We start from the raw sequence: 25,946 nt of genomic DNA, 5'->3' as shown, positions 1-25,946 counted from the left end.
GCGTTTGACTGACAGTCTCTGCTACAGGAAGTCGAAGCCTATTGGCTGGGCGATCATGGCACAATTTTCTATTTGTGTAGGGGTCTATAGGATGAAGATGGGACTTTTATACATTAATGTATATGAATGACCACCGGCAGTAGACGGTTGAGTCTGATGGTTTTTATTTTGAAGCCTGAGGCTGTTTCATTTGACGGCGTTTTGACTGACGGAGGTTATGCTGAGTCAGGAGTCCATTTGGTCTGACCAATGACAGAGGTTTTCCTGATATCTGGTACTTCACTCAGATACCTGAGGATGTCCTAATGCGTACACCGTACTTCTCATAAATCACTACAAATGCAGCTCCAACTTTCTGACTATTTTTTTGAGGGACTGACTTTGATTAATGCACGTTATGATCAGTTATGTGTGTGTGTGTGTGTTAGGAAACTATGTGCTGAACTATCTGGCAACGCGGCCGAAGCTAGCGGCCTTCGTGACGCAGGCGTTGATCCAGCTTTACGCTCGAATCACCAAACTGGGCTGGTTCGACTGTCAGAAAGACGACTATGTGTTCAGGAACGTCATCGCAGACGTCACCAGATTCCTGCAGGTGAACAAACACAATCATGTACACAAGAAATACACAAAGAAGAGCTTAGCTGTGTGAGTCAAAGAGGTTAGCATGCCTGACACTGTGTGCGTGTTTACAGGACAGTGTGGAACATTGCATCATCGGCGTCACCATCCTGTCTCAGCTGACCAATGAGATCAACCAGGTGAGAACATGCAATGACACACACACACACACACACACAATCATGTTTGGAAGGAACATGAAACAACCGCTGCACAGGAACAGATTTATTCATTATACAGCTTTTTCTTTACTTCTCTACTTTTTCTTTTCTTTTTCTCTTTTGGTCTCTTTCCTTTTCCTTTTTTTTTGTATCATCACTAAACTTCCCTAAGGAAGGATAATAACTTTGTTAAAGAGAGGATATGAAACGAGAGGGCAGTGTTACACCGAGGGGGAAGGCAACAAAGAAGAGGGAGTCAGGATAGGACAATGGAAGGGGTGGGGAAGAGTTGACTATTTTAGGGCAGAAACAGATCTATTCTTCAAACGTCTATGATGGACATGTGTAAAGGTGTTGTTTCTCCTCCAGGCCGATACGACACATCCCCTGACCAAACACAGAAAGATTGCGTCGTCCTTCAGAGACTCGTCGCTCTTCGACATCTTCACGTTGTCATGTAACCTCCTCAAACAGGTGAGTCAGTGTTAGCTCCACACAGAGGTGACGGCATAGCAGGGGGCGCCATCTGACCGTGTGCGTCCTCAGGCCTCTGGGAAGAACCTGAACCTGAACGATGAGTCCCAGCACGGCCTCTTGATGCAGTTGCTCAAACTCAGCTACAACTGCCTCAACTATGACTTCATTGGGACGTCCACGGACGAGTCGTCAGACGACCTGTGCACCGTGCAGATCCCCACGTCATGGAGATCAGGTAGCTCCGCCTACCTCTGTTTGTCCCATTGTGGTGTGTTACTGAGGAGTGGGTTCGTATATCAGTTGTGTTGTAAAATGGACTAAAAGTGTGTGTGTGTTTTTCAGCGTTCCTGGACTCTTCCACCCTGCAGCTGTTTTTCAACCTCTATCATTCCATCCCTCCATCCCTCTCTCCACTTGTAAGTGTGTTTGTATGATGATTTGTGCATTTGTTTGTGTGTGTGTGTGTATGATCTGTGGGTGTGTGTATCAGTGGCGGCTGGTGCATTTTTCTCCAGGGGGGGCTACAACTCCAAAATAGACTTAGAGTGAGTGTGTGTCAGGGTTATTATACTTTTTTTTAGTTTAAGTAATTTAATACAAACGGGGGTGACAAAGGAAGTGGTAAATGAATATACATAATTTAAGAACTGACAAAATAATAAATAATTTCAGACCGAGTTTACAAAATATGAACATATTCAAGATTTGAAATCATCAAATACAGTTTGTTCCTAATTTATTAATGTTTCTTTGCCTTCTCTGAAAAGTGCTTTAAATGGGTCCTACCTGTTTTTATCCAGCATAATTATTTAATTTCTTTCTTCAATTTGCTTCTCCTTCTAACGTCCCACGGTTTCACCAGTCAAAGCCACTTTATGACGGACGACTGTGATGTCAGCCCCTCCCATGGTGGTAGGGGAGTGTTGTGTAAATGATCCGGCTGCATCAACTGTGCACAGCTGCAGAGTGACTCTGTGCACAGGTAAACTGCGCCCATACTCACTCCATAGACTTATATTGAGGAGGAGTTACTGCGCAAGTACAACTTTTAACGATAGTGGACGGTAAAGTTTTTTGCGCCCCATGGAGGAAACATGTCACCAATCAGACACAGATGAACGAAACAACTTTACACATCATCATTATCTGTATAATATTTATTGTGATTATCTAAATACAGATATACTTTATTTTGTAGTATTTTTAATTTATTATAATTTTTTGTCTTACTCAAACTAACGTGCTGAGTGGTGGGGCGGTGCCCTAGCACCCTCTATATGCCAGCTGTCACTGGTGTGTGTGTGTGCTTATCGGTGTGCGTGTGTGTGTATGCTGATCTGTGTGTATATGATGGTGTGTGTTTGTGTATCTGCTGATGTGTGCGTGTGTGTGCAGGTGTTGTCGTGTTTGGTACAGATCGCTTCAGTCCGTCGCTCTCTCTTCAATAATGCTGAGCGAGCAAAGTTTCTCTCTCACCTTGTGGATGGAGTGAAGAGGATCCTGGCAAACCCACAGGTAGCAGCACTGTGCGTGTGCATGCGTTGATATCGAGCATTAATGTGTTGTATTCCTCAGTGTCTGCCCGACCCCAACAACTACCATGAGTTCTGCCGCCTGCTGGCAAGGCTGAAGAGCAACTATCAGCTGGGAGAATTGGTGAAGGTGGAGAATTACCCTGAGGTCATCAGACTCATCGCTAACTTCACCGTCACCAGCCTGCAGGTGAGAGAATATAAGTTTACATTCCTCAAACATGAGAGGGTGTTTCAGAAAGCGAGTTATGTTCAAACTCTGAGTATGTTCGGGCTCAAATGAGGGAAACTCTAAGTATCCCATTCCTGAAGGTGAAGTATGTTCTTCTCTGACTATGTTACCATGGTAACATTCGCGACTATATTATATTAAAAATCAATAAAAATGATGCGACGTCAAGCGGCCTTCACTGTCTTTATAGCCACTGTAACGGGAGGGCTCTCAATGCAGCATCTCTATGCTGCTGCCACGGCTCCTCAGACACATTTTATTCATCTTATTCCCCGGTCGTTACATCACTGGAGCGATGAAGTGATGAAGCGACCAAAAAGCGTGACTAATCACGGGCGATTTAAGTGACTATAGGCGCTGATGTGGCGTTCTGTGTGAACGCACCTTTAGAACAAGCTCATATTCCACAAAAACCGGCTTATTAAATAAATTTCTCTCTTCTGGGTGGTTGCCATGGCAGCTCATGTAATCTTTGCTCAATTGATGATGGCTTTTTATTGCACGCGTGCACGTAAGTAACCCAAGATTTACATACTCAGGGTTGATTCAACCACTTCATACCAGCTGTAATGGAATCTGATACCCAGAGTTTCCCATTGCGGGGTATGTTGACCCAGAGTTTATAGATAGACTCGGAGTTCAACCCTTTTTTATGCAATACACCCCTGGCCTGAAACAACCTCCAACCTGACAACGCAGCTTCTTTTTTTCCTCTGTGTTAATCTCTTACAAACCGTGACCTGTTGTTTGCTCTGTAAAATGTTTAGTAAAGTAATGAGGGCAAAATAGGAGGAGGAGCATGGGGTGGAGGAGGGGCCTCAGAGGTTTGTTCCTGAGGGACATGTGACCTGTATCTAATCAGTTTAAACCTCTCTAATCCCACCCACAACACTTTCATATCCAGTCCTGACTCTGAACACAGCCTGAGATGGAAACCAGGATGACATGTGACCGCTAAGAATGTGCTATATTGATTATGATATAGCACATGCCCACTAATAAGAATGTCACCCTATGATAGAAACGAGAAATCCTTATTGATGATGTAGGTAAGTGCGTACAGTGTTTAGAATTAGTGAGGGCCACTGGCCATTTGGCCCTCAAGTCAGCCAAGAATGCCCCTAAAAACGTTGTTCCACGGACCAAAATTGCCCCCAAGTTGGCTCCATTAGACAGTAATGTAACTATTGTGATTGTGTGATGTAGTGAAACGCCAAAATCTCCTGTTAGTACTGCTCTCAATACATTAATGATGAAGTCATCAATCCTGATCTGGTTTAATTAGAGAAAATCAGAGTGGTATTTTATAACTCATTATCACATGTAAAATAAACAAGATTCAGCAGCAGTGGTTTATAATAAAGAGTATGCTTTTCATGTGTTTTTTTTTTCTTTTTTTTAAAGAAAATTATTCATTATAAATGAGGAAATAAATGAAAAATGTATAATTACATTTTACTACTTTTTATCAGGACTGGTGTACTACTTCAACTTAATTGATGTATTTTATTAGCCTTTGACATTATTTAGGAGATTGATTTATTGTCAAAAAGATTAGACTCAATTGGTGTTTATTTATCGTAACTTTTATCGTTGCCGTGACAAATACCCGAAAGTCTAAATCCCCACCCCTAGTAACTGCAGTCAGATTTGTTAGTAGGTTTAGGGTTAGCCACTGTCAACTTGTTGATGGTCTGTCATCATGGTAACAGAGACTGTAAGGCGTGTGCTGCCATGCACACAAGATCTGTATCACAGGATCGGACGGTACTTGGGTGGGATACAGTTGCCATGGTGACAGTGCACAGAAACAGAAGCAGTTGAATAAGATGCTGATGGTTAGGATATTGCTGACGGTAGATTTAAATATTAATTCTCATTAATAATCTGAGCTTAAGAGTTTCTTTTCACTGTGGGACCATCAAAGGAAGATCTTTGTAAGATTTACACGATTACTGTTTCATCTCTACAGGCCATGTTAAAGGGATCCTCCACTGTTTTTACAAATACAACCTAAAAAATTTGAAACATCCTTATTGTGCCAAACAAAACGCATTATTTTGCACCATATTCGCAGCTGATGCTCTGATGGTGGAAGTTAGCGAGTAAATTACAGACTGTTGAAGACATACAAACCCTGATGATTGAAGTCCTTTTGGGTGGGAGTCCTTCAACAGTCTATGATTTACTCTCTATTTTTAACCAACAGAGCATCAGCCGTGCACTGTTTAAGGGAAAGTAAAGGTCTCTTAGGAGAGCTCTTCTTCTCTGCTTTATTGTCTGCTACCAACCCGCAGAGTTGAAACTCTCCCTCTGCAGTCATAGATTATTTTTGTGGTCAAAACTGTTTTTATCCTTTTTTGGTAAAGAAAATAGGTTTACATTGGCGTCTTTAACTTTTCCTGATTGTTTAAAGCAACCAAAAGCAGCACAAATGAGCATTTTGATCTAAAAAGATGATACATGATCGAAAAAGCAGGCTGAACGCTTCACTCCAATAGAAAACAATGAGACGTTTACAGGCTGTGTGGCCATGTGACATCATCAATCACATGAATTCAAGATGGCGGAACACGGGTAGTCCCATTTTTAAAAGTTAATAAAAACAAATATGGTGCAAAATAATGTGTTTTGTTAGGTGATGTGTAAAACCGGTGTGTGTGTGTGGGTGGGGACTTGGAGCGACTGTGCTGACCACTCTTCTCTCCTGTGTTGCAGCACTGGGAATTTGCCCCGAACAGCGTTCACTACCTGCTGAGTCTGTGGCAGCGACTGGCAGCGTCGGTGCCATACGTTAAAGCCACTGAGCCTCACCTGCTGGAGACGTACACGCCTGAGGTCACCAAAGCCTACATCACCTCCAGGCTGGAGTCGGTCCACGTCATCCTCAGGTACCTAGTGTCAGTCCATCAGGAAACCATCAGAACCAAGAAAGGCAGGACTGCCTCATGTTCCGTTGTGTTTTCTCAGGGATGGCCTGGAGGACCCTCTGGACGACGCTGGTCTGGTGCAGCAGCAGCTGGATCAGCTCTCCACCATCGGACGCTGCGAGTACGAGAAGACGTGCGCGCTCCTCGTGCAACTCTTCGACCAGGCAGCACAGAGCTACCAGGAACTGCTGCAGTCCACCAACTCCAGCTCTGCAGACGTCACCGTGCAGGAGGGTAGGGTGCACAAATTACACACTACACACACACACGTCACTGTGCAGGAGGGTACTCATAAAATACACACAATAGCATTTATTTATCAACCGTTCATGCGTTCAGATCTGAGTGTACGATGTGCGTTTGATCAAATTCAACGCAAGCTTCTGTATTTATCAGTTGTGACGTGATTGTGCGCTACTATCAGATCTCATGTCAGGTCTGACCTCGTGTACAGTAATTTGAGTGGATTTGTGGTGCAGCAGCAAAATATGACTGAGACTGAAAATAAAGTATTAAACAAACCTCAGCTGTCATTTAAGCATAATCAGACACACATTCAGAACAGATCAAAACAGATTATTAAAACGAAATAAACAAAATAAATATAAAAAAAAAAGCCCACGTTATTATATATACCACCTATTGGTTTTCCTTCCACGGAAATACTGTATAACCTTGCTAATAAACTCTGCTATCAAGCAGGAGTGCATAGGTTCACCCAGTGCGCGCGCACGCACACACACAGGACGGAGCGCTGCCTTATTTTGTCTTGGAGAATGAGGTCCAATTCCTCCGTACAGCCCCCAGTGATGTGCTCTCATTCATGCATTTAAATGGAAATAGTTCTTAAACTTTTACAAATGAGCTGCAGTATTTGATCAGTAATGTGATGAATTATAGGTGAAATTGGCTGAAGGCATAATAATCCTAGAAGGGACAACATTTAGTCATCTTTAAGTTTTTTTTTTTAATGTGATATTTATTGCCGAAAGCGTGTGGATTGAGGTTGATATAAACGTCATATTTGTGTGTGTTTCCAGGATCTCTGTTGTGAAGTTGTTCTCCGTGCACACAGGGGGGCAGACTTCACCTGCTCAGTAGCTGATTCTCTTCCATAGAGCTTTTAAATGAGTCCAGTTTTCACACGTTTTAAAGGCATATCTTTGTTTTGCTCTACCTCAGATGTGAGGATGCTGAATTTAATCGTGAAAAAGTTTCTCTTTTTGTTTGACCTCAGTGGGCGAGGCCTGCAAAACAGGAGGATGTAACAAGTTAATGTGTATTTAATTCAGCCGCCGCATTTATCAACACACGATCATTTGTTCGCTGAGATTGGTCAAATATAAATGTTTCATAAATCACACTTTGGTCCTGTCATAAGATACAATGTGACCCCGGATTTGCTCCCACTTTCACTCAAGAATGGTAAATGAGGGCCGATGTGTCTTTCTGTGTGTCTCACTCGTCCTCTGCCTTCAGGTCGTCTCACGTGGTTGGTTTACATCATTGGTGCTGTGATCGGTGGCCGTGTGTCGTTTGCCAGCACAGATGAACAGGACGCCATGGACGGAGAGTTGGTGTGTCGGTGAGTACGTTAGTGTGTGCGTGTGTGAAGCTGTTGAGGGATTAAACTTATGATCTTGTGTGTCTTAGTGTGCTGCAGCTGATGAACCTCACTGACTCGCGCCTCGCTCAGGCTGGAAATGAACGTCTGGAGCTCGCTATGCTCAGCTTCTTTGAGCAGTTCAGGAAGATCTACATAGGAGACCAAGTCCAGAAGTCCTCCAAGGTGGACACACACACACTTACTAATATACACACTCTGCCTGCTGTATGTAACTCCTGTGTGTTTCAGCTCTATCGACGGCTCTCGGAGGTTTTGGGTCTAAACGATGAGACGATGGTGCTCAGTGTGTTCATCGGGAAAATGTGAGTAGCTGTGTGTCTGTGTGTGTAATCACCAGGGTTGGGGTCAATTACATTATCCATGTTCAATTACGAAGACCAGAATTTTTTTCAGTTACGATTACATTTTTTATATATTTTTTTCCTTGAAAGTCAATTACAATTCTGTTCTCAATTACTAAAGTTCAATCACAATTACTGAGCCTTTAATAAATAATCCCATAAACCTTAACCTTCCTCTTGTGTTAGCTTTCTGTTAGCATCCCTTATGATAACGGGTCCATTTTTACCCCTGTCTTAAATCAGCTGTACAATACACTAAAAACATTATTAATCATCTAATTTGTTGCTCAACTCATGGTTACCTTGTTACACTTCATTATCCATGAAAATATTGTTATTGATAATTTTGGTTTGGGCATTTGAGCTTTTTTTCTGTCAGTATAACCATCGATTTAATTTTTTTTTAAACGGTAAAATGATCCTCAAGAGAACTGACAGGTCGTGGTAAAAGTTGATATGAAACATATTCTAACAATTATTAACTATGTATGTGTAAGCCATCGAACTGTAACATGGTTTCACAGTTTTAATAGAATTTCCAAGCCAATTACGATTATAAAGTTGATTTTTTTTTAACTCAATTACAATTAAAATACAATTACAACAGCAGCAGACTTTTTCAATTGCAATTACATCATACTTTTAATTAAGTATCAAGTACATGATTACTATTGACCCTAATTCTGGTAATCACCACACAAAGTAGTGCAGTTTCAGTAAGCTTCACATTTCAATCACTATACGTTGATCTCAGTGAGCAGCCATGATATTCACACAAGCTGTGTTTGCGTGTGTGTAAATGTTTGTTACTTTTCTGTCCTGCAGCATCACAAACTTGAAATATTGGGGCCAATGTGAACCAATCACATCCAAGACATTGCAGCTGCTCAACGACCTTTCCCTAGGATATCCTTCCTTGTGTGTGTGCGTTTGTGTTTTCCCCCCGAAAATTTTGAAATTTATAACACTTTTAGAGACATATTTTGTGAAGTAAAGCTACTTTTTTTTGTGTTACTGCCTTACTTTAAAGCCAAAAGTAATGTGTTGAATTTGTGAAGGTGTTGATGAATATAGTTAGTTATCCATACTTGGTATAGTTCCTCCACTAATAAAAACTCACAGACACTATAGAGACAATAAATAACATTTTATTCAAAAGACTGGAGAAAGGACGCGTTTGTCAAATTTAAATGAGGTACTATGTGGGACCTGCAATAATATTGAGACTGTTATAGACATTTATTGGATGGTGATTATGGGTTACAAAACCTTGGATGGACACGGGCAATATTGGGGGCAGCTAAGTGGCTGCAGGGGTCCTCAGGTGAAGACGGGTGCATCCGTGCAAATTGCCTTTATTAAGTAGACGGTGCGGCTGATGTGTGTGTTTCTCGGTTATGCCGATTAAAAAGAGTTATTACGACGCTACCGATTATAAAAGGAAAAAACAACAGAAGAGACTTCACAGCGTAGGGCAGGGGTCTGCAACCTGTGGTTCTGGAGCCTCATGTGGCTCTTCGACTGTTTTGCAATGGCTCCCTACAGCTTAAAAAAAATTTAAATAAAGAATTATTTTCTTACAGAGGGTATTAATGAATAAACACATTGACACCAAATAAAATCATGCCGGTTAAATATGCATGCTTGATATGTGTCAAGAAATGAGCAATTAGCATGTGTTGTCAAATTAAAGTTATTTTTTGTAGCTCTTCAAATACATTAACTCAAAAAAATATTCTTTACATAAAACTATATTGAATAATGTTAACTGTATATAATTTTATACACTGTAGTCTCTTCATTGTGAAGGCTTTTTTTCAGCTCCAGAAGGACATTAATGTAGGTGAAATGAGGCAAAATGGCTCCTTTGAGAGTAAAGGTTGCAGACTGCTGGCGTAGAAATCACACCGCAGGGGACCCCTACGCTCAACATTGCTGAAGGGAATCCTATGCGTGTCTGTATGTGTGTTACTTCTCCTTGACTCCGCCCTTCACCTACAGCAGTGTGAGGAAGCTGGTGAAGCTGAGTGCTGTTCAGTTCATGCTCAACAACCACACAGTCAGTTTGTTTACTTCTTTCATTGAATAAAAGATTCTCAGCCAACTAAAACAACAACAACACAAACTGTGTGTGTTTGTGTGTCTCAGAGTGAACACTTCTCCTTCCTGGGGGTCAACAATCAGTCCAATCTGAGTGACATGCGCTGTCGCACAACCTTCTACACAGCACTGGGACGACTGCTGATGGTTGACTTGGGTACGCACAATAACACACAACATTACACACGGAAAGAGTAGCAGTATTACAACACACTGAAGTATGCACATGAGATTTGACATAGATTGTGTGTGCGTGTAGGTGAAGACGAGGACCAGTTCGAACAGTTCATGTTGCCTCTCACGGCTGCGTTTGAAACCGTTGCTCAGATGTTGAGCACGAACACGTTCAACGAGCAGGAAGCAAAGGTAACACAACCGACATGTTGGCTGAACCTGGGTATGTGATTAGGAGATATTGTGTGGCATTGCTGTGTATATAATTGAGTTATGTATATAATTGTGATATTTTGTTTATAATTTAGTTTTTGTGTACTGTTGTGACATTGTCTATATTAATTATATTGTGTATATGTACATCATTGTGGTGCTGTGTAAGGTTGTTGTGACATTGTGTAGATTAATTGTATCATGTATACAGTATTATTGTGAATTGTGTGTAATTATGCGTTATGTATACACACAGAAATCGTGTGTGATGTATATGATTGTGTATAATGGTGTGTTATGTATATAAATGTACATGATTGTGTGTCTCAGAGGACTCTGGTCGGGCTGGTTCGGGACCTCAGAGGAATTGCCTTTGCCTTCAATGCTAAAACCAGCTTCATGATGCTGTTCGACTGGATGTATCCTTTACATTGACCTTTGACCCTCTTCACACTGACCTTTAACCTCTGACCCTCCTCACATTGACCTCTGACCCTCCTCACTTTGGCCTTTGGTGACCCTTGACCTCTGACCTCAGATACCCGTCCTACCTGCCCGTCCTGCAGCGAGCCGTGGAGCTGTGGTATCACGACCCAGCATGCACCACTCCAGTCCTCAAACTGATGGCAGAGCTCGTACACAACAGGTAACACAAAATACACACATTTATATACACAACAGGTAACACAAACTACACACATGTATATACTCAACATGGAGAGGCCAAACAGAAGAACCCTGAACTGAAATTGACGTCCTTGAAAGGCAAACTGGAGGAATTGCCTGTGTCTGGGAAAAATGGGGATGTGAAAGTAAGCATCCTTTAGGTCGATGGACGTAAACCACTCTCCCCTGTCCATAGCACGCAGAACCTCTGCCGTGCTGAGCATATGTAAGGGCAAGACTTTTAGGAACCTGTTCAGGCCCCACAGATCTAAATTAGGGCAAAGTGTGCCGTCTTTTTTTGTGACAAGAAAGTACATTGAGTAGTGACCCCCAGGCTGCACCACGGGGTCTACTGGCTCGATGGCACCCTTGACCCAGAGGGCAGACAGCACCTGGTCGAGAGTGACCCTTTTGCTGGGCTGCCTATGATGGTCATCTTGACCGAGCTGGGGGCGGGCGTCTAAACTGTAATCTGTATCCTTGGGCTAAGGTGGAAACCACCCAAGCGTCAGGTGTTGAAGCAGCCCAGTAGCAGAGCTGCTTCTAGGAAAAACAGCCGACAGCCGGTCCCGAAGCCTCAGGGAACTGCCGTCTCGGCCGCAAGAGGCTCCAAGAGGGCGGCAATTGGAGCCCCAGGTCTGAGGCTGTCCGGAGGGTACGCGATCGGGGACCCAAAAGTCCTGGGCTGCCCGCCGGACAGGATGCCGTGCCGGTCGCTGAGGCTGCTGGTGACCACTGGTGCCAGCTGAGGACTGAAAGCGGTGCTGAGCAGGGACCAAAGTACTCCAAGGCCTGTTGTAAGAAAGCAGGCTCCTGCTGAGACCACCGAATCTCTCCAGCATGCATTCAACTCTCTCAGGTAGTCCTCTGAGGGAGGCACCATGAAGGTTGCTGGCGCCGAGCTGCGCCAAAAATATGCACTCACCGTGGGCAGCTCTAGCTGAGGGTCTACTCTCCAAACTCTGTGGCGGATGCCGCCATTGAGAGGATGTCCTCCTCGATAACTGCGATAGCATCAGGAGGAGCTGGCGGGGCCACACTGCCCCGACCTTCCTCAGTCTGCTTTATAAAAAAAGCAGCCTTTATCTGATTATGCTCTACTGTAAGCTGGCCCTCTTCCGGTTAGAGGCACCCCCAGTCTCAGCTGCTCTACGCTTCGACCGGCCAGGAAGGGTCAGCCCCTGAGCCTGGTTTAGCTGAGGAGGAGATAAACACCCTGGTGAGCTCAGCCCAACAACCACAGTTGCTACTACTCGCTTGCTGTTAGCGGAAGCTCTGTACCCAGCACTAACTTGGTTAAACAAAGCACAGCTAAATGAGGAGTAATGCGCACACGCCCCCTCACCCTGAAAAAGAAAAGAGGCAGCCACCAACCAAAAAAGTGTGCTGTTGGTAATATAAACTGGCTCCAGCGAAAACGCTACCGCCATGCTATAGCGTGTTCGCTCAGGCGGACACACCGCGCTAAACGTAACACAAATGGACTCCATTATGCTGGATGTGGCGGAACACACTACCATCAGCAACAACAGAAAAACCGTGATAATCAAATCTAAGGTGGCGACCAATCTTAGTAATTGCGATTAAAGGAAAAACGCCGAAATGCCAAACTCATCGCAGTACTTGGAGGGCGACTTTAGAAACGCAGCTCCGACAACAGTCACACGGCGACGAGCTCAATTTTCAATCTACTTCGATAGTCCAACATCTGCGAGTGAGAGCGACAACAGGCAAAACAAAGTACACACTTATATACACAAAGTACACACATTTACATACACAACAGGTAACACAAAATAGACAACAGGGAACACAAAGCACACACACACACAAAGTACTTACATTTACATACACAACAGGTAACACAAAGTACACACTAATGCACACACACCATGTGTTGATGTGAGATCTACTTCCTGTGTGTGTCATCTACTTCCTGTAGGTCTCAGAGGCTTCAGTTTGATGTTTCGTCTCCAAACGGGATTCTTTTATTCAGAGAAACCAGCAAGATGATCACAACCTACGGTAACGATGATGATCACAACTTCATTAGCTGTTTACAATTCAACATGCAAAGCCCTCATATCCCCGTAAAGGTCACCCTGTAGTCTTATTCCTATTTGTGGAGTATTGAGGCCCAATTTTTCACAGTGTAGAGGGATCTCATGGCACGCGAGCAAGTGTTGTAGTGGGGTCCTGGGGCACCCCCCACACCCCCGGACAGATTATAAATGTATAACCCTCTGATGGCCCAATTTTGTGAAGTATAGCTAAAGTTTATATATATATATATATATATCTTTTAGGGCTGCCAACTTTGGTCGTTTATTCGACTAATTGGTCGAAGCTGTCGTGGTCGACCAGCAATGGTATCAGTTTCAATACCGTTTTAAAAAAAAAAAAAAATGCAATGCACTGATATAGGAGATAAGGATTAAATATCAAATATAATTTATTTAATGCCTAATGATTCTATGTCTAGCAACAGCTGTGTGAGTGAGTGCTGGCTAAAAAAAAAGTGTGGCGCAACACATTGCTCTCTGCTCCGATCAGAGCAAAGAGGGAACTAATTAAGACAGGCTTGAAGCACAAGTATCCACTATTGAATCAATCCATTTTCCGCATAAGACCATGGATTATCCTTATAACTTATATTTGACAGGTGGACAATGTAAATAGATCCACTTCTGTCTCTGGCGCGGCGGCGCACACTATGTACCTGTGTTTGATGTGCGTTTGTTTCCCCGTGCGCTGATCTGATGTTGATATTAACAGTTGTTTATTAATAAAAGCAGGCTCACCACTAAAACAAATGTAAATATATCATTCATATGAGGAAATGATTGGTTTTAATTGTCGGTTTCAGGTCGGATCAATGTCTGTCAGACCTGTAGGTTTCACTTTTGCTTTGTCGGGTTCTGGTCAAAGCTTGAATAAGGTTCACATCATATATGGTCTGTGTTTAGAATAGAATAGAATCAACTTTATTGGCCAAGTTATGTAAGTTATACACACGAAGAATTTGACTTGGTGAACTGTGCTCTCTCCAATAGTGTAAACTTTAAATAATAACAATTAACTAGAAAAAAAAAATATATATATATATATATATACAAACATAAAGCAAATCAGCACCACAAAACGCCAAAACAAGATATTTGTCTCTTTTTTTACTCCACGTCTGCTCTGATTCATTCTCTGGTTTTCTCTTTCTTTTTCTCTTTTTTTTTTTTTATGGTCAACAAATCGCTACATGTGCCATAGTCTTGGTCGACCAACCATTTCCTTGGTTGACTACAGCCCTAATGTCTTTATTACAGCTTTACTTTAAAGCCAAACGTTATTTTTTGAATTGCTGAAGGTGATGATGAATGTAGTTAGTTACTCATGCTTGGTATAGTTCCTTCAATAATAAATAAACACACTGTATAGACAGGAAATAACATTTGATTCAAAAGACTGATACGAAGACGCACATTTCATATTTAAATGATGTATTATGTGGACCCGCAGTAATATTGGGACTGTTATGGACACAGATGATGAAGTACATTGTTTATATTGGACAGTGATTATTGGTTACAAAGCAGAGGATGCACACAGTAGAGCTTTAATCAGGCCTAAAAATGAGACCTGAGCCAGACAGAACACCTGAATGAAGCAGATGTCTCTTTAAACCCAAACCCGTTTCAACCCATATTCACATTTGTGTGTGTGTAGAATGATCCGTTGCGAGTTACTAACATTATGAGCAGCTTCATCTGCCGCTACACGCTACATCTGGATGAGGAACTGTTTTTTATTAGACAATAATTATGGATTACAAAGTGGAGGATCACACAGGCAGCATCGGGGGCAACTAAATGACTGCAACGGTCCTCAGGTAAAAACAGGAGCATCCTATTATTATTATTATTATTATTATTACTATTATTATTATTATTGTAAAATAGACTTTTTTTAATTAATTTTTATAGTGCTAAACTGCTAACCCTAACCCTACACTGAAGTAATCTGATAAACTCTTTGTTCTGACTGTGTGTGGATGTGTCTGGTTATGATGAACCTTCTGAAAGCTATGAGGTGGAGCTCCCAATATTGTAGAATATTTATTTTGTTCCAATATTGGATCAGAGAAGGAGACACATTTCATTTGGGGATGAGAGAAGAAGAAGGTTCACATCCCAAAGTGTTTGGGATAGAAGTCGGGGTTTGTTAGATCAAACTCTGAGGGGTCGGGATGGGACGGAGGAGGAGGGGTAGAGAAAGAAAAGACAGCGTAGTTCCCACCTGGCCACGCTTTGCTAAGATCTGACGAGGAAAAAGTATTTGCAAGCAGAAAAACAGCAACATTTACAGAGAAAAGAGGCAAATCAAGCATTTAAAGCAACTTTCACAGACGTGGAAACACAGACAGGTGAGAATAAAATGACAGCAGCAATAATTAATATGAAATAAGAAGAAGAAAGGAGAAATAAAAGCATCAACACATCTAGGATTAACTCAATAAACATAGGCGGAGTTTGAGATTCTTGCTGAGGGGGCGGGGCAAAGGAAAAAATAGAATTCAATATCTAAACCGTCTCTATATTTGTGCCAACTACAATGTATGTAACATAAACAATAATGCAAAAATGATTAGTAACATCATTGATAAAATTGACCAGGGTTGGCATCAATTACATTTTTCAGTTACAAATATATTTTCAATTACCCATGTTAATTTACAATTAAATTATGATTACAGTGACCAGCATTTTTTCCAATTACAATTTAATTACAATTTTTTTTGTCCTCTAAAAGTCAATTACAATTATGTTCTCAGTTACTAAAGTGCAATTAAAATTAATCACAATTACTGAGCTTGAAATAAATAACCTAATAAAAGTTAACCATCTTTTATGATAACAGGTCTTAAATCAGCTGCAAAATATACTAAAAACAAATATCTATCATTTAATTATTTCCTATTTATTGGTTACCTTGTTAGGCTTCTTAATCAGTGAAAATATAGGCTTTAATATTTTTTATGTGGGGGCGTCTGAGACAGATTTATATATTTTTTAAATAGTAAAAGGTGGGAAAGCTTGATATGAAACACATTTTAACAAGACATAGTCATCATCATCCCCCGCCAGATTGGTTCTCATTATAACTCACAACCTTTTCCTAAATGTCCTAAATCTAAGAACTTAAATGTATACATAAGAAATATTATCACATCAGAATATTAAATTACTATAAAGAAAAAAAGAACATGGGCAATAACTCCGGAAAAAATAAAAGTGACTGCAACGGTCCTCAGGTAAAAACAGGAGCATCCGATTAAATAGATGGTGCGGCTGACTTATGTGTTTCTGGGTTATGCAGATTAAAAACCGTTTAAACGCATGCACGCCTGGAAGTCCAAGTGTGCAACAGTTATTACGACAACACCGATTTAAAAAAGGAAAAGAAAATCTGTATGAGGATCAAAATTGCACCGAAGGGGGCCCCTACGCTCATCTGCGCCCCTGACGTATGAACACATGTAAAAAAGTTATTCACATATCACAAAATTATATTTTACATATTTGTGATATTATTCACTAAAGGGCGCTGCGGGACAGTTAACTGATAAAGTCGCTCCCTCGGACATGATGGGAAGCTGAACTCAAAGCTTTTTTTTATTTTTGTGATGATCGTGAGTTCTGAGGGCTTCATGTGTTCTACAGGGAACAGAATCCTGACGCTGGGCGAGGTTCCTAAGGACCAGGTGTACGGGGTGAAACTGAAGGGTGTCAGTGTGTGCTTCGCTATGCTGAAGGCGGTGCTCAGCGGGAACTACGTCAACTTTGGCGTTTTCCGTCTATACGGCGATGACGCGCTGGATAACGCCCTGCAGACCTTCATCAAACTGCTGCTGTCCATCCCTCACAGTGACCTGCTGGTAGGTTCCTCACAGAACCTCAGTGTTAGCACTGTTGGCTAACACTAACAGTGCGTGTGTTTCAGGACTACCCTAAGCTCAGTCAGTCCTTCTACTCGCTGCTCGAGGTCCTCACTCAGGATCACATGAACTTCATCGCCAGCCTGGAGCCTCACGTGGTCATGTACATCCTGTCCTCTATATCTGAGGGGCTGACGGCGCTCGGTGAGTCAGCGTGTGTGTGTCAGTCATTGTGCGTGGTCTTGCTGAACCTTGAGCTAGAAAAATAGAAAACGTCTTTTTTTTACACTTTTTTGATAAAGAGCTTTATTACTGTTGTAAAATTTGCAATCACATATTTGTTTATATTTGTTTATTTTTTTGTTATGAGATTTGAAGAAGAATCGTCCAAATTTATACTTCGGTCACAGTATTTTTTGTTTTATTTATTTGTTTTACCAATTTTTATCTATATTTTGTTGCAATGGAGGGGCCCTGAGACTGGCATTGTTCAAAGGGGGGCGAAGCAATAAAAAAAAAGGGTAACCACTGCATAGGGCTGCACAATGAATCAAACTTTATTCGTGATCAACATTTTGATTGCCATGATTAAATTAACCCGATCGTCTGCAATATTTACATTTATACAGGGTCCCCATGGTGATGAAATTCCTGGAAAAGTTATGAAATTTGAAAAACCGATTTTCCAGTCTTAAAAAGTCATGGAATAATTCAACTGCTTTAGAAAAGTTTTGGAAATATAGCCTATTTTATTTTAATGTTTAAAATCCAACATTCAATATTACTGTGTTAAGCAAGTTCCATAACCCTAACTCCTTGTGTTGTAAAAGTTTTGAACAATCATTGTGAAAAAAGTGTGGAAACCCTGTCTATACAACCACTGGCAAAAATATGTGTTGGAGGATGTTCATTCAGTTGTTTCATTTTGTAGAAAATAAGTAGATCAGACATGCCACAAAACTAGTCATTTAAAATGGCAACGTTCAGGCTTTAAGAAACACTAAAAGAAATAAAGAAAAAAAAAATAGTGGTAGTCAATAACAATTGCTTTCTTAGATCAAGCAGAGGGAAAAAAAATATGGAATTACTCAGTTCTGAGGAAAAAAATATGGAATCACCACATAACCTTTCATTTCCAAAACTAACACCTGCATCTGGTTAAATCTGCTCATTTAGTCTGCAGTTAAAAAGGAGTGCTCACACCTTGGAGAGCTGTTGCCCAAAGCAGATTAGCATGAACCATGGCTCCAACACGAGAGATGTCAGTTGAGACAAAAGAAAAGGATTATCAAACTTCTTAAAGAAGGTAAATCATCACAGAATGTTGCAAAAGATGTTGGTTGTTCACAGTCAGCTGTGTCTAAAATCTGGACCAAGTACAAACAACATGTGAAGGTTTTAAAAGGCGAGCATACTGTTAGACCAAGAAAGACATCAAAGCGTCAAGACAGAAACCTTAAAGCAATATGTCTTGAAAACAGAAAATGCACAGCAAAACAAATGGGATCTCCAGAAGCGTATGTGGCGGGCGGAATCGCCAACTAGTCTCTTTCTGGCCGCCTCCTACTCTTAAACATGTTCATAAAGGATTTTTTACCCCTTAAGTATCGAGAGAATTTCTGTAATATTACGTGAATGTCTGTAAAAGTCAACTTTTTCTGTTAACTTTTTCTGTTAGCTTTGTCTGCTAGCGCATATTATCAATTCTTCACTGCGTAGACTAGCTGCATCCAAACGAACACTGGGTTAGCAGCACCCTCTGCTGGTTGAAACAAATATCTGGCGGCTGCAACTGAAAGAAAACAATCATTCTCTCTAAACATTTCCCCAATAATATAATAAATCTTAACATTCACAACATTACTGAATTCAGCTAAATTAAATAAACATTATCTTTAAGAAAGATTCAACAAAGAAAAGAGTCGCTGGTAAGAATAATTCACAGACCAACTTTGAAAGAAGTAGATTTTGAAGGGGTTTTTATTTCTTCTCTATGGAATTTAATTTTTTTTTTTTTTTGAACAATCATGATCAATATCATCATGAATTAAAAGTCCTGCGTCCAAGGTACTGGATTACGAAAATCACAAATGTAAGGGTATATGTAAGATATATTATGAATATTAATGTGCATTGATACAACTTAATATATTACCAAAACCAACTACAAGACAACCACATAAAAATTATGTTAATCATGCAAATATGTTATAGTGCCAGACAGCATTCTACAGAGGACTACTAAGAGACCATACTGCTGGATAAGTTGGTACATATTTTACTGGAAAGAGGTAAACTGATAACGATGCTCAATTCTTTGTCATCATTACCATGGATACCAGATTTCAACTGTTGAATGCATCATGCAAACAAAAACTAGGTGATGAAATATATCAAATGCCACAGTTACTCTAATATAATGCACCAAAAGCCATCATATAGCATCATTTTTGCAAAATTTTCCATGCTCCCACCTGCCCCCAAGGTGTCGCATGACATATGAAATATAGAATAGAATTCAAGATTCTTCTTCTCACTTATAAAGCCCTAAATGGACAGGCACCAGCCTATCTCAAGGAGCTTGTAGTGCCATACAATCCCCCCAGAACACTACGCTCTCAAAATGCTGGCCTACTCGTTGTTCCATTTGTCTCTAGAAGTAGTATAGGAGGAAGAGCTTTCAGTTATCAGGCCCCACTTCTCTGGAACCATCTACCAACCACGGTTCGGGGGGCAGACACCCTCTCTACCTTTAAGGTTAGGCTCAAAACATTCCTCTTTGGTAAAGCTTTTAGTTAGGAACCAGCTCATAGCTCATAATTAAGATGCAATAGGCATAGACTGCCGGGGGGGGGGGGTCTGGCATGCTCGGTTGGAGAGAGGTTGGAGAGGGCGTTAAGAGAGAGGTCATTTAGGTTAGAGAGGGACCGGAGAGGGTCCCATTCCTCTCTCAAACACTCCCTCTATGTCTGCTTCTCCCCTTGTGTGTTTGCTCCTGTACTCCTTCTGGCTTTTGTCTTGCAGGTCCGTGGGATCCTTAGTGTGGAGTTACAGAGACTCAACAACTCTGTCTCCACCCTCTCCTCTGCACACACCCAACACAGCATAACGTGGATGGCTGTTCATCATAGGAATGGGATCCACACAAGGTTCCTGCTGCTTAACAGAAGGTTTTCCTTGCCGCCATGATGAATTCATGTTGGGTGTGGGATACATATGTATGTGTATATACGTATATATGCATATGTGTGTATCCATAAAATGAAGAGTCCGTCCTTAAGACTGCTCTACTGTAAAGTGCCTTGAGATACCATTGGTTATGATTTGGCGCTATACAAATAAAGATTGATTGATGATTGATTGATTGATTGGTGCGCAGCGGCAGCAAGTCGCCCCGACTTTTAGCCTTCTACTTTTTTTTTACCATTTGTCCCCATCTCTGGGGACAAATGGCCGGAAACTGGATTAATCGTCTGTGGCTGAACTGTAAGAAACTGTCTAAAGGGAATGAGATTCACATACAGTAAAGTTAAACGGACAAGGTTACAATGGGCTAAAGAAAAGCAATGGTGGACTGTGGATGACTGGATGAAAGTGATAATCGTGAATCTGAATTGGGGAAAGGTGATGATGCTGGTACTTTTGTTTGGTGCTGTTCCAATGAGATTTATGACTGCCTGAAGAAAACATGTACATTTCCACAGTCATTGATGATATGATGCTGCATGTCAGATAAAGGCACTGAGGAGATGTCAGTCATTACATCTTCAATAAATGCACAAGTTTATGTTGATATTTTGGACACTTTTCCTATTCACTCAGTTGAAAGGATGTTTTTCATGATTCCATAATTTTCTCCCTCTGCTTCATCTAAGTAAGTTGGTGGTGGCAGTCGCTCCAGTGGTATCTGTCATTGTGTCCTTGGGCAAGGCACTTCACCCACATTGCCTAGTCTGAATGTAGTGTGTAAGTGTTGGTGGTGGTCAGAGGGGCCGATGACGCACTGACAGTCTCGCTTCCGTCAGTCTGCCCCAGGGCCGTTGTGGCTACAATAGTAGCTGACCACCACTAAGTGAAGTGAAAGAATAATGCCTTAATTCTGTAAAGCTATTTGAGTGTCTATGATGAAGTGCTCTATAAAATCCAATGCATTATTATTATTATTAAAGCAATTGTTATTGATTACCACACTTTTTTTTCTTTTAGTGTTTCTTAAAGCCAGAAAGTTGCCATTTTAAACTTTTGTGGCATGTTTGTGTTCTACTATTTTTCTACATAATTAAACAACTGAATGAACATTCTCCAAGACTGGTGATTCATAATTTTTGCCAGGAGTTGTAATACGAGCTCTGCACTCTGTAATAGTGTATTCATTCAGTTAGCCTTTGGTACATTTTAAATTCTTGGGTTAATATTAAAGCTTCATTTTGCACTGTAAACTGTAGACATATTGTTTGTTTAAAAGTATTGCTTTTTTTTTTACCAAATATGATAAATAATTGTGATTACAATATAGATTAAAATAAGCGGGATTATCATTCTGGCCATAATCGTGTCATTAACTGAGAAATAAACCTGTGTGTGTGTTTCAGACACCATGGTGTGTACGGGCTGCTGTTCCAGTCTGGACCACATCGTTACCTTCCTGTTCAAACAGCTTTCTAGATCCACTAAGAAGAGAGCCACACCCATGGCGTCAGACGACCGCTTCCTGCACATCATGCAGCAGCACCCGGAGATGATCCAACAGGTCAGCGCAGCACATTAGGACAGGGACAGAGGGGCGGAGCCTCATTACAATCATAATAATAATACATTTTATTTATACAGTAGTCCCTCACTATATCGCGCTTCACCTTTCGCAGCCTCTGTGTTTCGCTGATTTTTTTTATTACAGTGCAAATTTGGATGCATTTTTTTTTTACAGCGTATGAACACGAGTTGTGTTCTGCGTCCTGATTGGCTAATGCTGCGTTCACCCACCAGTGACACATCCAACTGGGTGAGTTTCACTCCCTGCTGAAGCGAGGAGCTGTGCTCCTTTTTCTCCTCTCATAAACATAATCACCGGTGTGATTAGCGGCTAATGCTATGCTAGCTCAATGCTACAAAGAGAACTTTTACCTGCTACTACCACCTCCTCGCTGATTCTCCTCCACACCTAATCCTTCCTAGTCCGGTCCTGGTCATAAAGGCCGCGTCACACAGCTCCAGGTGGTCACACACAGCTTCTACTCCATGGTTGAATGGGTGAACAGACCGGTGTCCATGTTGACGTGACATCATCGTCAACAAAGTCTCTGAATGCGTTCGGCATCAATGTCTGATCACTAGCAGTGTGTCTCTGAAGTGCTGTATGTTTGGAAACAGGTTTATGTTTTAAAATCTACGAAGGTTTGAATAAAGCTGACTACTTTGCGGATTTCACCTATTGCGGGTTATTTTTAGAACGTAACCCCCGTGATAAACGAGGGACTACTGTATAGCGCTTTTTCAGTGCTCAAAGACACTTGTTCGCACTGTGTTCATCCTCATTTTGTGTGTGTGTGTGTGTAGATGCTCTCCACAGTGTTAAACATTATCATCTTTGAGGACTGCAGGAACCAGTGGTCCATGTCCAGACCTTTACTGGGACTGATCCTCCTCAACGAGAAGGTGTGTGTGCGTTCCCCTGTGCGTTTCACTGTGTGTTACACTGTTAATTTTCTGCGCGTTAATCTGTTTATTTTCTCTGTGTTACACTGTGTTTATTTTTTGTTTTACCGTGTGGTGTGTTAAAAAGATTGAAAACCGTGGCTTGCGCCTTTATTGGTCATATGTTATTACATGTGACCAATATATTATTATGATTATTATATATTAACCCATCCCTGAGGAGCAGTGTTAAACATTGTAACGGAGTAACACAAAGTTTATTTTTTGTGTTACTGTGTTACACTCTGAGTTACACTGTTTATTTTTATGTTACTCTGTGTGTCACATTGTTTATTTTTTGTGTTACTCTGTGTTGCACTGTTTTGTTTTTCGTGTGTTATGCTGTGTTACATTGTGTTTATTTTTGTGTGTTACTCTGTTACACTGTTTATTTTTTGTTTTACACTGTTACACTGTCTGTGTTACACTGATTATTTTCCATGTGTTACTCTGTGTTACACTCTGTTACTGTGGGTGTTACAGTACTTTGCTGACCTGAGGAACAGTATAGTGAACAGTCAACCTCCAGAGAAGCAGCAGGCGATGCACTTATGTTTTGAGAACCTCATGGAAGGAATCGAGAGGAACCTCCTGACCAAGAACAGAGACAGGTAACCTTGCCCCCCCACTTGCATTACCCACTACCACATGTCACCTCAGCTCCGCCCACTCACATTAACCACTCCCACATATCACCCCTGCCATGCTCCCCACATTCCTTGTTTTATTTAGGATTACTTCAAATTGTTTTTTTTGGGCCAATTAAAGAAAACACGCATTCTAACGACAAACACCAAGCACAACTGTGTGTGTGTCTGTGTGTGTGTTTCTGCAGGTTCACACAGAACTTGTCCGTGTTCCGGCGGGAAGTGAACGACAGCATGAAGAATTCGACATACGGCGTGAACAGCAACGACATGATGAGCTGACATTCCTATGGGCGAAAACTCACCAGGCCCCTCCCCCTCATCCCCCCCTCGCTCGCTGCCCATCCCTCTCCTTGGGCCCGGCTGCTCGGGGATCACACACACACACACTGTCACAGCGCTGACTCCTCCCCCTTCTCCTTTTTGATATGAGCATATATAAATATATACAGATCTATTTTAACGCCGGTCTGCGAGGGTCGACCCGTCACGGAGGGCATGTGTGTGTGTGAGAGTGATGTGTGTGTGTGTGTGTGTGCGCGTGTGTGTGAGACTGGTGTGTGTGTGTTTGGGTCACTGTACAGATGGGGGGGGGTAAAGGCGAACGTGTACATTTCTTTTGGTAACGTTTTGAATTGTTTCTAACAACAGATGGAGCTGAGCAGAGTCGTGTGTGTATGTGTGTGTGTGTGTGTTGGGGGGGGGGGACGCTTACTGTTGTAAATAATGCTTCAAAGGGGCGTTTCTCTGAGCTGCACTGATTGGATGAGGTTTATCTGCTCTCAGAGGATGAAGCTCCGCCTCTAAAGGATTTCATGCACTAACCAATCAAAGCTGAGGAGACGTTAGATCCATTACTGCTTTGGTTGAATGTCACTTTAGAGACACGCCCCTATGGCAGCGGTCGTCATGCGTTCCTTTCATCACTTCCCGTTTTTATTTTATTACTTTGGTTAAATCCAGATCCGCAGATGGAGTAAAAACATTCGTCTGAATTAGATTCATCGTTCAATAAAACGCTCAAGTTGCTTCGTAAAGATTCTGCGTTAAATTATAAATTGAAGTAGCCCCGCCCCCTTCAGGCCCCTGTGTGTGTCTGTGTGTGTGTGTTTGCTGTGCGACTTTGCTGCTAACTGTTTGTGATTGGCTGGTGTGGGTGGGCGTGGCCTCGTTAGAGCGTAGCTGATTGGATGTCATTTGGTGTTCGCATTGTGACTGCAAATAAACCTCATTGATTTTTAACTCCGCCTCCTCATTTCCTCCACAAGCATCATGGGTATCGACCATCTGAGACAAGATTACGTCCTGTTTCTGACCATAGGGGGCTTTTATTCTGAAGGTTCCTCAGTGTTACGACTCAGGGCTTCTCACGTGCAAAAAAAATCCTGTTTAAAAATCATGAATTAAAGAAGATATAATCTGTAATGGTTAAACTGCTCCTTCATACGTTCTGTATCAGACAAAGAAAGATGATTTGTACACCCACCCATCCCTGGTTGTCATGACAACACTGTCACCATCGCTAACATAGTAAAATTGCCAACCATTATTAATCTATTGTTTGGTCTAATATCTATATAAATATATACTGCACTGATTAGAAGTAGATATATTCAGCTGTGAGTTGGGAATTATTTTAATGTGCAGAAAGCAGATGGTGAGATTGTTACAGGGAAAAGGTACCATATGTTTATTAAACCAAAAGAGACTTCCTGAAGAGTTTCAAAATAAATGGGCTTTTCATTAGGCTTAAACATCTTTAAGGAAAGTTCTTATCAAGCAACGTTCTGGTCTTGTGTCGCTCACCGTCCAATCTGTAGTATTTTATTATATTTTCTTTAAATCTGGTGATTGTTACGTATGTTTGAAATTCTTCTATAGATGGAGCAGAATTCTTTCTTCCTGGTGTGACTGAACTGGCCACTTTATATTCTTATCTGTGATTGGCTGGGCTGTGTGTGTTTTATATACTTTTGCAAAATGAATTGTGTGTACGTATCCATATTAATCAGGATATAATATCATTAAAAATCTAATAATTTGGAACCTAGGTTACAATAACATCTCCCTATAATTTTTTACATCAAATATCAGAGTTCAGGTGTTTGCTGCCCTTTTTTTTTTTTTTTTTTTTTTTGTGTTTGGATGTTGCACTTTTTTTGTTGTTGCTATGGAAATTGAGTAGCTTATTGTTTTCCCTCAGCATTATCTACCAACATGTATATGTATATACTGTATATACAGACCATTTCCAAAAAAAGAATATGGAAAAGTTGTTTAATTTCCATAATTCTTTTCAAAAAGTTAAAATTTCATAGATTATAGATTCAAGGCTCACAATTTAAACAATTTCAAGTATTTATTTGTTTAAGATAAGTGTATATAGTATACACATATTCACAGTGAGAATTTAGTTTTATATACTGTATGTAAGCACACACAGTTTTTGGGATTTTAATACAGGTTTGAATTCTGGTTTTCCGTCTATGGAGTTTTGTTGGATTAAGTTTGGTTTGAAATCAAAGGATAGAAGTAAAGTTTTTAGTATAGCTAATACTAATACTCTGCCATTTGTGGTTTGGGACGGCCCTTAGAAGGGCGG

The 25,946-nt window shown here is 41.2% G+C and overlaps 1 protein-coding gene across 3 annotated transcripts in view; it reads left to right on the top strand.

Annotated features, from left to right (window-relative positions):
• Positions 1 to 24,586, top strand: part of xpo7 (exportin 7) — a 33,194-nt gene extending 8,608 nt beyond the window's left edge. For 2 of the 3 annotated variants that reach the window (XM_028463575.1, XM_028463577.1), the window contains exons 4-28: positions 429 to 595; positions 696 to 761; positions 1,152 to 1,256; positions 1,329 to 1,494; positions 1,602 to 1,675; positions 2,655 to 2,774; positions 2,835 to 2,981; positions 5,742 to 5,914; positions 5,994 to 6,187; positions 7,433 to 7,538; positions 7,607 to 7,742; positions 7,809 to 7,882; positions 8,747 to 8,827; positions 9,917 to 9,980; positions 10,070 to 10,178; positions 10,281 to 10,387; positions 10,739 to 10,827; positions 10,947 to 11,054; positions 13,017 to 13,099; positions 16,789 to 17,003; positions 17,069 to 17,207; positions 21,596 to 21,753; positions 22,560 to 22,658; positions 23,181 to 23,308; positions 23,533 to 24,586. In XM_028463575.1, the coding sequence (XP_028319376.1) occupies positions 429 to 595; positions 696 to 761; positions 1,152 to 1,256; positions 1,329 to 1,494; positions 1,602 to 1,675; positions 2,655 to 2,774; positions 2,835 to 2,981; positions 5,742 to 5,914; positions 5,994 to 6,187; positions 7,433 to 7,538; positions 7,607 to 7,742; positions 7,809 to 7,882; positions 8,747 to 8,827; positions 9,917 to 9,980; positions 10,070 to 10,178; positions 10,281 to 10,387; positions 10,739 to 10,827; positions 10,947 to 11,054; positions 13,017 to 13,099; positions 16,789 to 17,003; positions 17,069 to 17,207; positions 21,596 to 21,753; positions 22,560 to 22,658; positions 23,181 to 23,308; positions 23,533 to 23,626 (3,002 nt within the window). In that variant the 3' untranslated portion in view covers positions 23,627 to 24,586. The remainder of the gene's footprint in view (positions 1 to 428; positions 596 to 695; positions 762 to 1,151; positions 1,257 to 1,328; positions 1,495 to 1,601; positions 1,676 to 2,654; positions 2,775 to 2,834; positions 2,982 to 5,741; positions 5,915 to 5,993; positions 6,188 to 7,432; positions 7,539 to 7,606; positions 7,743 to 7,808; positions 7,883 to 8,746; positions 8,828 to 9,916; positions 9,981 to 10,069; positions 10,179 to 10,280; positions 10,388 to 10,738; positions 10,828 to 10,946; positions 11,055 to 13,016; positions 13,100 to 16,788; positions 17,004 to 17,068; positions 17,208 to 21,595; positions 21,754 to 22,559; positions 22,659 to 23,180; positions 23,309 to 23,532) is intronic. The other variant, XM_028463576.1, reaches the window with a different exon arrangement.
• Positions 24,587 to 25,946: the final 1,360 nt, after the last annotated feature.

This window comes from Gouania willdenowi, chromosome 12 (genome assembly GCF_900634775.1).
Source record: "Gouania willdenowi chromosome 12, fGouWil2.1, whole genome shotgun sequence".
NCBI classification, from domain to species: Eukaryota; Metazoa; Chordata; class Actinopteri; order Blenniiformes; family Gobiesocidae; genus Gouania; species Gouania willdenowi.
The sequence above is the reverse complement of the archived record's forward strand: the minus strand, read 5'-3'. Positions and strand labels throughout refer to the sequence as shown.